At 38.3% G+C, this 11,733-nt stretch overlaps 1 protein-coding gene across 1 annotated transcript; it reads left to right on the plus strand.

Moving 5' to 3' along the window:
• The first annotated feature begins 3,886 nt into the window (after nt 1-3,886).
• dpep1 (dipeptidase 1) lies at nt 3,887-11,478 on the plus strand. The gene is made up of 10 exons (XM_044351395.1): nt 3,887-4,294; nt 4,543-4,669; nt 5,842-5,974; nt 6,064-6,214; nt 7,016-7,085; nt 8,003-8,179; nt 8,719-8,803; nt 8,927-9,002; nt 9,775-9,910; nt 11,227-11,478. Exons 1-10 carry the CDS (start codon nt 4,167-4,169, stop codon nt 11,407-11,409), a joined length of 1,266 nt encoding a protein of 421 aa, XP_044207330.1. The 5' UTR covers nt 3,887-4,166; the 3' UTR covers nt 11,410-11,478.
• The last annotated feature ends 255 nt before the right edge of the window (nt 11,479-11,733 follow it).

Below are 11,733 nucleotides of genomic sequence, written 5' to 3' on the forward strand. Positions count from 1 at the left end.
TTTGTGACTGATGACCACACAGGCTTCATATCAGCTAAAAAAGGAAATGCAAAATACCTCAACTGAGCACCAGGCAGTGGGTGTTTCTTGCAATACTGGTCGATGATCACGTTTCAAAAAAGCCAGAGTGAGAGACAACCTAAAAGAAAAGTTGTTAAAATTGTGTCAATATATTTTGAAATGCCCCAGACAAAATTATATATAGGAGGAACTGACTGAAAATGTTTCACATTATGGTTACATAGATTGGTTACAATACACAAAGACAACATCACACTTAGAACAGGCATCTTTGTTGAATGTGTGCTCTTGAACTTTGACTTTGCCTCAAATGCTTGAGTGTTTATACAGTTTTAAAACTCTGACTGCTATAGATAAGACTGACTTTTTCTTGATAATACAAGTGTCTGTCTGTTTTGTGTCTAAGATTCCTTGGACATAAGCCTTAGCTGGTTTCCTTCGGTGAAAGAGAGTCAGCAGTTCTGAGTTCTTAACCCTGTCTGTAAGGGTAAAACCAGCTAATTTGGGCCACTTTATCAGCTGTCTCCATAGTTTAGTCACCCAGTGTGAGTGTACAGTAGATTAACTGATAGATTTACGGTAATCATTATAATTATCATAATCATTTTCTCCAAGTGGAGCAACTGTTGTAGCTGCTATTATTTTCTTCCCATAAACATGTTTACAGCTCATTGTTTTGGGTTTGAAACAACTACTTGGGTTCAGACTCACTTTTCTCATCAGCATTATTTCAAGTCACAGCAGGCAGATGTTTTCATATGAAATGTTTTGAATATACAACTCCTGGCCAACATAAACTGAAGACTAGACACAGGGGAGCATTTATCTGCTGAAGAGCTAAACATTTCCCTCAGAGGACAGAAACACAACTCATAATGAATGCTGTTGATGAGCCAATTCCAACCTCCATGCAGTCTCCTGCAGGTGGAGACAGAACAAGCCTCTCCAGAGGGTCGTTGCAGCAGTGTGCAGGATCCAGCATCGCGGTGTGCGAGATCATTAGATATTCTGGATGAGCTCATTGTAGGAATTCAGTATGCTGAAGAGAATATTTGAATGTGAAGAACAGATGATAACCATGACTGAATCAAGACATATGTGCCTGCCTTTAATCTGGTGAACAAGAACTTGTTTATAGTAATTAGCCACATAATAAACATGACATTATATACAATTTCGACCTTTCAATCTGTCCCAACAGAACATCCCAACACTGGGCAGCACTTGAAATGAATTTAGTAACTTGTAGGTTACTGATAACTTTTAAAGAAATTATCTGTTTAGGAATGTGTTTAATTTGCCCATTTGAGATATGTTCTGTATGACTGGATATTTGTCCCAAAAAACCCAACCTTCAACTAACTTTAACCATAGTCTACAACATTTCTCACGAAACTTGCATTCAGAATTACATTGTTTGTCATTGTGAGCATTACTTTTCTGGGTGAAGTCGGCTGAATCATTGCCTCAGTCTTCATGTCAGTAATGGTTTAAGAACATGCACAATACAGAACAAGGACGTGCAAGGAGTGCAAGCTAGGCTAACCCACACAAACCAGCAGTTTCAGCAATCATGTTGCTTAATGTTCTTTGGACAGAAAAATGTGTTATATGACTTCCCCATGAGTACTGGCCACTGGTTGACATGCAAGAGCTGTCAACATCAAACTGAGACGTGTACTTTTCTCTCTTCTGTTTTTATCATTTTTTTAAAGGGAATTTTTAGTTATACAGTATATCTTTATCCTTTCTGTTGTTGCACTGCTGTGGGCTGGGAGGAACAGCATTTCGTTTTCTGTATATTCAAATACACAAGAAAATACATTACACTAAATCTTGAAATCTAGAAATCTTAAAAGTACAATAAAGTACAAGTAGAAAGGGCATCTTCCAGCAAAATGCAGCTGAATCAGATGCTTCAGATGAGGAAAGACTAGATTACACTAATTGATTTGCAGCCTTTAATAGTGCAAACAGACTTGACCAGCTGTTGCTATTGCTGCTGTTATTGTTATTGTTATGATCGTTGATATTCTGTCCCACTCCCTCCTCCCCCTCCCCTTCCGCCTTCCCCTCTCCCTCCCCCCTCTTTCTTTCTCTCTCTCAACCCAACCGGTCAAGGCAGATGGCCGCCCACCAAGAGCCGAGTTCTGCTTGAGGTTTCTACCCATTACAGGGGAGTTTTTCTTTACAGCTGTTGCCAAGTGCTTGCTCATGGGGGAATTGTTGGGTCTCTGTAAATTAAAGAGTATGGTTTAGACCTGCTCCATGTGAAAAGTGCCCTGAGATGACTTTTTGTCACTTAAAAATTGATTGATAAAATTGAGGTCATATGGAGGTCTTCCCTAAAGATGTGATAGATGAGGGATTCCAGAGAATCCAGTGGTTTGTTGTTTATCGTAAACATGGGGTTGTGATGGGTGAGGGAGAGGTTGAGGAGAAAAATATGAATAATAACCTCGCTCATCGAAATCATGAACATCAACATCATGGTGACAAAGAAAAGGAACATGTGAAGTAACTTAAGATAGAAAAGAAGGGACACTTAGTAGGGATGACTGTGCAGCATGTTAGGAAAATGGAGGGGATGAGTAGCCTGAGTGCAGTGGTTTTTATGATAACATCTATCCATATTAAGCAATTGTTGTGTATAAATACCATCTAATCTAGGTTGAAGGATAAGAATAAGTCCATTTCTCAATATTTTCCAACATCCCCATCCCGGCCAGAGGTTATGCACAATTTGTTAATTCAAGCTTGTGTGAGTTCATAAGAGGAACTATAGTGCACTTATAAAAGTTGTAAAACCCCCTGTCTTTCTTCGTCACTATGGACATGATTACATGATGACACATGTAGGTGAGAACAGGGTAAGTCAAGCCAGTGAGTAAAATGAGCCACACTGCATCTACGTAGCTATAAACAAAAGTATTTATTTAATAGAAACTAAGGAGGTACAGTTCACATTGCTGAATCCATCTTGGACTCAAGCCCATGGGGGGAGTGGTAAGAAAAACAGAGCAGAAAAAAAAAAGATTTTTGTCATTCCAAGTGAATTCATCATGTTACTAAAGTCTTGTATCTTAATTAAAATAGATAGGCCTTGGACATTATTACATTATGTCAGTGCAAGCTACAAAACAATTTATTGATTTGGAGTGACCCTTCCCTCTAAGGGGACAAGTGGACCCAAACCATGCCAGCATAACAGAGCCACTGGATCCCCTCACTGTAGGGGTCAAGCATTCAGACCTGTACCAGTTTTTCCATTCATTTGTCACCTGTCTGTATACACAGAGGCATATTTATACACGCATTCTTTTTGTAACTAACACACAAAGATCACAGTTTAATCTTTACTGAAAATGTTTAGGTAACGTGTTGAACAACAGGACACAAATATATCATTTTATTTAAGAGTTTTTTTCTTTTTTAAAATTGATGGCATTAATAAAGTTCAAATTACCTCAAAATTGTTTGACTTTGTGTCATTTTTATGTCAGTATTTAATGGTGGCACTATTTATGCCTAGAGCGCTTAATTTATCCCATCCCCGTGTTCATTTTAACTTGTTTTAATTTCCATGGATACACAACAACCTGAGGTGCATATAGTAACTATTATTTGAAACAAATACACTTTTATTTTGCAGTAAAATCATCAAATGTAAAAAGTGGCTCATGTTACCCTGTTCTCCCCTACAGTAAAACTGAGAGATATTCTTGTACAGGTATATGTTGTGTTGTTACAAGGGCAATCAAAGATGCATTAAACATTAACCAACAATGACAGAGATTGTAAGAATGTTTAAGTGCTGGATTTATGGCTGCTGACATTGATGAGAAACAGCCCCAAGACAGAGGAGGAGCAATGGGCTGAGTTGGTATTCGAAGGCATAATCTAACAGAGAAGACAGAAAACCGGAGTGAGAATCTGAAAGGAAATTACAGAAATACAAACTAAAAACTGAAAGATTGGAAAATCAGAGAGAAACCTGTTCCAGCAGTGAAAGTAGGAGTCCTCAGAAGTTAAAAAAAAGTCTAGCAGTGCAGTCTTTAGTTGCTATTTGACCAACAGGGAAGAACATTTAGGAAGACAAAAAGAAAGAAGAGAATCACCTTCAACAGCCTGTGAAAGATTAAGAAATGCTGTCCAAGGTTATCTCAACTGTGTATTGGACACTGTGGGTCACGTCTTGTGTCGTCACCTCGGCTGAAGACCCGTACCTGACCAGAGCCCTGAGGCTTATGTCTGAGACACCACTCATCGATGGGTAAGTGACACTACACACACTCTGTGAAAACATCTTTTGCTTTGAGAAAAATGACGGTTTTACTTAAGTGATCTGCTGTTTGTCTTATGTGTGGCAGCAACATTCTGTAACAAAAGCTCACATCTGGAAGCAATTTCAAGCGCTGATCCAGCCAAACAAGCAGTTTTTCTTCACGCTGCTGAAACCCAGTTCATGATGAAAGTTTGGGGGAAGGCCTGGTGAGTGACTTTTACTTTCTGCCCTTTTAGCCATAATGACCTACCTTGGCAACTTCGAGAGCAATTCAACAACCAGCTCAACAAAGTGGATCTTAACAAACTTGAAACAACACACACCAACATCCCTAAGATGAAGGAGGGGCGGCTGGGAGCACAGGTATATAACAGAACACAATGCACTGGGAACTGGAAAAACAAAGGGAAATATCCCGTCAAGATCAAAAGGTTATTCATAATCTGAAGGGCCTCACATCCTATCTTCAAAGTTGCTTCACATAAGCTAGTACACAATTTTCCTTTTATAACATATTTAAACACTTAAAAAGCACTTGTGCCTTTCAAGTATTTCTCTTAATGAAACTGCTTTTATCAGAGAAGAAGCAGACTTCTCGAAATCTAAGCTACAGAGCTGTGTAGTACTGAACAGCTCCAAGGTGCTAAAGAAAGGGATCACAAAAAAGGTGTATCACAACGTTTTACATTAGCACCTCTTTATCCTCCATGTTAATAAACAAAATTGGGAGGAACAATCAGCGAGCAAAGTTTAATTTGTATGCAGATGACATCGTTTTCTATACACACGTCTCCAGCTTTTACTGACCTGCAACAACTAAGCTTGTAAACCCAAATTATTATTATTATGGTTACAGATCACCCAGCACCCATCCAAACCGCCAGATCAGCTTCAGCCCCAATACTGACCTTAAGTGGATCAGATAGAGATCAGAGAATCAGAGATCTGTATAAAAGGATATGGCTGGTGATTTTCTATATTTATCTTACTGTCATCAAATCTCATGTGCAGAGCCAAACCAACAATGAATTGATCATACTTACAAGTATTGTGGTTGTATCCACAGCCTGATGTATCTCCTCATCTGGGCGATAGACCTCCATTGTTGTCCAAAAACACATTAATGAGCCACACTGTTGCACTAGGTGACATGTTCCTTCATTATGAAGATTATGGTCCCATTACTTTGTCTGTAGGCTTAGCACTGTCTAACATTCAACTCTGTTTTATTTTGGTGTTGAATCACACGCTCACCACTGTCATTCATACATATTAACTGTTAAACTCGGTAAACTTTCTGCCCACCGCTTATGAAATGTTGTCCCCTGTTTTTAATAGCAACCACACTTTCAGGTGTAAAATCTTTAATGTCACTACAGCCCTTTCTGAACTTTTGGCCAAATCTCTATTGTAAAACAGATACTGTATCTCTTAATCCCGCTCATATAAATAATATCAGCAAATCATTAAAAAAGGGAGGTGATACTCATTATAAACAGGTGGTGCTGATAACAGTAACTTTGTTCCTTTTTCAGTTCTGGTCAGCCTATGTTCCGTGTGCAACTCAGTACAAAGATGCTGTTAGACAAACACTGGAGCAGATAGATGTAATCCACAGGATGTGTGACAAATACCCAGAGACATTCATGTTTGCCACCAGTAGCCAAGGTGAGATTTACAGCTGTATTAGTATTCTCAAAGACCATCAAAATGTACAGTGCATCAGCTGCAATCTGTCATGTCTCTGCATTGCACAGAAATCACAACGGCCTTCAGACTTAACAAGACAGCCAGTTTGATCGGGGTGGAGGGGGGTCACTCCATCGACAGCAGCCTGGGCACCCTGCGCACCATGTACCAGCTGGGGGTCCGCTACCTCACACTCACACACTCCTGCAACACACCCTGGTAAGAGCTGGAAACACAGAAGATTTACGCCACCAAACACACAATGAAAAATACACACACATGGGATCATCAGTCATACAAGCCTCACAAATGTGAAGTGTAAGAATGAATAAAAGTATTTTTACTTTTCTCATATGTTATATGAGTGAGAGCATAGGGTTAAAGTTACAACAAATGGGAGAGCTACAACACACTGAAGACAGTCTCAGAAAGGATCTGGAGACAAAAAGAGGAAGAATAAACAAGAAGCTTTACTTTGTCTGTTAATTACCTCAGCCTTCTGTAAGCCCAGCCACATATGTATTGTGTAACACCACTGGACTTCACGGTCAGTTTAAGTTGGGCTGTGGAAAGTAAGGGGGATTTCTGCAGGTCTGTTGGGCTCTCCTAATGGAAGTATCAGGTTTTATAGAAGAGCCAGTTTGCAGCTGAAATTGCTCAAGCCCTGGTTCACACAGTTACTGGGCAGTAGAACCGTTGCTGGCTAGATTTATTGTAACTTTAAGTTGCTGAAGTAAGAAACTTTGTGTCCTACACCTAAAAAACTGAAAAACTTCTCACTGAAACCTCTGATCATGTGTTTATGTATTGTTTTGCCTTCCTAATGAATACATCTTATGTACCTAATGCATATTATGTAATAATTTCACTTTTACAGTATGTGACTTTTTAAATTTACTGGAAAATAATCTCAAAAAGACACTGAAATATCGTTTCCTGGCTAGAAATGTGATCCCTGGCTATTTCTTGCTCTACTGGTCGGTTTGGCTTTTACATGGTATCAGTGATTTGTCTTGTCAGGGCAGATAACTGGCTTGTGGACACTGGATCAGAGCCATCTGAACACAACGGCCTATCCCCATTTGGCAAGGTCAGTCTACAGGCAGGAATGGGCACATTATAATTTCAAAGGGTAATAAGTGAAAGATAAGTGTCTTAAAATTTATACTTATATGCTGGTCGTTCCAATGTCCATGTAAGAGGACATTTTATTCACCTTCACACAGTGTTGTTTATTACAGGCATTGGCTAACATTATTTCCAAGATGTGTTCAAATGAAAATGTCTTTACTGTCACTATTAAAATGTGGCCTTTTCCCAAACAAGACTTTAAAATAATGACATATTTCTTTAAATGATTTGTAAATATGGGAAATACATACGTATATGTAAATACGGCTTACAAAAGATAGAAAGATATAGTAGATCAATGAATAGTGTCTAATCCCATGTAGGATTACAGTACATGACACACAATAATACAACATACAGTTTAAATGACAACTTCAAGCGATTGACATTCATGTTCCAAAAAAAAATTAATCATTGCTTTAAACCACATACTGTATGTAGTTTGAGGAAAACTTATTTTTTCACAGATAAACTGCAATAAAGCATAAAAGCAAAACTTTTTTTTAAATTTTTTTACAAATACTCACACAGAGCAAAAAAGTGTTATAATAATAATTTCAACCTCTTCCATAAGAAAGTAATAGTATTTAGTTTTAGTTTTGATCTCCTTCTATAATTATAATACAAAGGGCAATAATGCATTTCATCTTCTTCTTCATTTAACTCACATAATTGACAAAGTCAGTCTTGTTCTTCAATACCAACATAACATCTCAAATGTGATGATAAGATACCACATCTCAGTCTGGCACACAGATCTCTCCCTTTTACTTGCTATAATTACATAAAGGGGATAAACTGTTGTATTTGGTATCATAAAGAAATTTAAATTGATCATAACAACAATCATAGTGCAGCTAACTTTTGCAACTACAGCAACTAATTCTGGAAATGAACCGTCTGGGGATGCTGATCGACCTGGCTCATGTGACTGTAGAAGTGATGAACCAGGCGCTGGACATGTCCAAAGCTCCGGTCATCTTCAGCCACTCCTCTGCTTACAGTGTCTGTCCAAACAAGAGGAATGTTCCTGATGAGGTTCTCAGGAGAGTGGTGAGTGAGTCTGTTTGTGCTCTGTAGGCAATTGGGGAAAAAGTTGAAAGAAACAGCAGGGAGATAACAAGGCTGATGAAAGAGGAATATTGAATGTCATTTGAAAATAAAAAAGCAGAAAGTATCAACAAACAATAGATGGACTGACTTCAGTAAAGTGGCCGACCTACTGAAGCACTGAAGAACTTTGAAAACACATCCTGTCTTTGCTGCTTGTTACTTCAGATAGCACACCCATAAATGGTCTTTACAGCATCAAAAGGTTGAAAGTGGTTGCAAATCAGTACCTTGTGTCCAATTAAGCACCCATAATAGAAGTTTCCCAGTTACAGGCAATAAAACCGTAAACAAGAAGACAGTTGTAAAATAACAGATAAAGCAGCTCAGGTGTAACAGGTGACAGGAAGGTCAGTGACCTACCGTACTCTTGTGCATCTCTTGACCCAGTTCATGTCATGCATCACGTTCCATCCTATAGATCAGAGTTTCCAGGCCAGTAAGCATTTCACTGTTACATAACATCCTGTCTGTCTCTCCAGAAAGAAACTAAAGGCATTGTGATGGTCAACTTCTACAATGACTACGTGACCTGCAGCGAGACCGCTAAACTCTCAGATGTTGCTGGTAAATTACTGTTCTGACCATGAACACAACTGTAAACCTGGTTAAATATTAGAATTTATCATTCTCTCTAAAACTCCCAAGTGTCCATCAACTTTATCCTCATGTTTGCTACTTTTATTCTAGATCACTTCGACCATATAAAGAAAGTAGCTGGGGCGGACATCATCGGCTTTGGTGGAGACTATGATGGGGTTACAAGGTAAGTGTAAAACTAAAGGCACTAAAACCTATTTTCTCAATAAGCATTTTACTATGAGGAATGAGGTTTTGGTCATTTCATTCATTCATTTGTGTTTTTGTCCTTCCTTATCTTTGCACCAATAAGATTTTAGCAACATTTAAAATGTGATGACAGTAGTTGGGTTATTTAGAGCTGCAACTAATGATTATTTTCAAGTATTTTCAAGTTTTCCTGTTCTAATTTCTTAGAGCCCAATGTGATGTCTTCAAGTATCTTTGTTTTGTCAGTTCAACAGTCCATAACCCAAAGATATAAAGTTTACTATCATGCATGACACATGAGAGCCTCACATTTGAGAAGCCACAATCAGCAAATGTTTGCCGTTTTCCTTAAAAAAAAAAAAACAACAAAAAACGATTATTTGATGATCAAAATATTTGAATATTTGAATCAAATATATTTTCTTGACTTTACAGCTTCAGGGATGTTTATAATATCAGCACCACACTCCCTCAGCGCTGATAACTCACACACATACATACGTTTTTGAGTGTTAAACTCTTAATAACAATGTTTTCCTCCAACTTTACAATAACATTGATCATTGCATAAATACTTAATATAATATAGAAATTCTTTATGAACATAAACTGCTGGGAAAGTCACAACACTGGAGAGTGGGGGTGAAAAAGTAAGAGAGAAAAATAAATTGACAATAAGAAGCTTGACATGATAGTTAAGCATAACTGCTGGAAAGTAAAATGGTTCTTCCTGCATGTCATCCTCTCAGAGTACCAGAGGGCCTGGAGGATGTGTCCAAGGTGCCTAAACTGGTGGCTGAACTACTGAGAAGAGGATGGACTGATGAGGAGGTCAAAGCTGCTCTGGGAGACAACTTGCTCCGTGTACTGAGTGAGGCTGAAAAGGTGAGGGATGAACACACACAAACACAGACAACCTTGATTCCTGTGTGTGTGTGTTTCTGATATGAAACATCCAGCTTTTCTGTTTGCATGTGCGTGCCGCACCGTGCACTTTATGTCCTGACTTGTCCTTGGAGGGGAACTCCAGGTATTTTACACATGAGGATCTGTTTACCAGTTACAGGAAGCAAGACTCTCTAAACAGTTATATAATGTCCTCAGTGGAACTTAAGGAGCTTTGTCAAGTCCTTGAAGACATCATGATTATTTTGGCACACATATTTATTTGATTTTCAAGCATAGTCCTATTAAGTGCCGAGTTGGATATATTAGAGAAGAAAAAAGAAAAGTTTCCCGGTTGTAATTACCATGTAGATGTTAAAGTGAACTCTATTTAGTGGGAAACTGATAATTACAATAACTCTGATATGACAAAATGCAGCATAACAAAGAGACATTATCAAGTTGCATTAGCCCATATTCAGACCAAATCAGGCGGTGCAGCGTACAGCTGCAGGGTTGAGCGGAGGTGTGTGTGGGTGTGTTTGTGCTTTATGGGGTTCACCTTATCAGGGACTAAAACTTAGGATACCTTAGTATCTGCTGCACAGATTGTGACCATACTGGTTTTAAAAAACTCTTTGAACCCCACTGACACATAAAATTTGCATAAAAATCATACCATCTTTGGTTAAACAGAAACACTCATAACGCAACACTCCAGCAATCAGTGTCACCAAGCTTCTCTTTTCAGTGATAGTGGTGTTCATTACATAATCCATTTATGCCCATTGCATAAATGTCCATCAGACACTCCTTATAACCTTTATAACCCTATAATTAAAGATCTTGCTGAGTAATCATGATGATCAGATGTTTTCTTATCAAAGGTTATCAAAGTATAAAAGGTTATCCAGTGATTGTTTTCTGACAATCACTGGAAAGTCTACATCCTTGATTACAGTGCCAATTGGAACAAATAATGACAAATGCAGCATGAAAAGCAGCATGGTGAAAATGTAAGGAAAAATGTCGTATTAACATAGTTCTTATATTGTTGTTCTTATATGTTCTCCTCTGTCCATTCATGTGTGGATATTTGTGATGTGTTGAAAACCAGAGGGAAAAAAATTAAAATACTAAGAAACAGTGTAAAGCTGTAAAGGAAAGATTTAGATTTCTATAATAGAGTCATAAAATCAAAATGATATAAAGGAGGGGGGCTCATGCTTTGGAAGCAGGTGCATCCTGTGTGTGAACACACAACCGTCACAGTGCCTTCCTGTCTGGTGCCTGACAGTTTTATCTTTGCATGTCAGGTCCGTGACAATCTGAGAAGCAAGAGTCCAGATGATGTTCCTATTCCACATAATGAGGTGGAGAACTCCTGTAGGACGAGCTACGGTTACTCCACTGATGCCGGTGCCGTCCATTCACTCAGCACACTGGCCCTTCTGCTCACACTGGCTCTCCAGACTCTTATCACATTAACAGCTTTGTAGGCTGCTTATCAAGATAGCTGATTGTATCTTAAACTTTCCACAAATCTAAATAAAATCTGAAAAAAGTAAGTCACTCTACGCTTGTGTTTTAAATTTCAGAGTTTATATGTTCTCTGTGCTGACAACACAAAATAGCTGCAGTTTGTTAAACAGCAACTTGCAGGTTGAAATTTTAACTAGATTTATAGTTTACACACCATGGAAATTATGATGTGAAAAGTTAATATATAATTTTATTAGTTTTACAAGAAAAAGGCAGAAATTCAGAAGGAAAAAGTAGCCGTTATGAACAGTGGTGTTTAACGGTTGTTTTATGTTGGATCT

Source organism: Thunnus albacares, chromosome 1 (genome assembly GCF_914725855.1).
Source record: "Thunnus albacares chromosome 1, fThuAlb1.1, whole genome shotgun sequence".
Lineage (NCBI taxonomy): Eukaryota > Metazoa > Chordata > Actinopteri > Scombriformes > Scombridae > Thunnus > Thunnus albacares.

Excerpts from the sequence above, each read along its gene's own strand:
- dpep1 (XM_044351395.1), top strand. The coding sequence starts at position 4,167 with ATGCTGTCCAAGGTTATCTCAACTGTGTATTGGACACTGTGGGTCACG. Across the intron at positions 8,180-8,718 it reads ATGAGGTTCTCAGGAGAGTG|AAAGAAACTAAAGGCATTGT; the intron begins GTGAGTGAGTCT and ends CTGTCTCTCCAG. Across the intron at positions 9,003-9,774 it reads GACTATGATGGGGTTACAAG|AGTACCAGAGGGCCTGGAGG; the intron begins GTAAGTGTAAAA and ends TCATCCTCTCAG.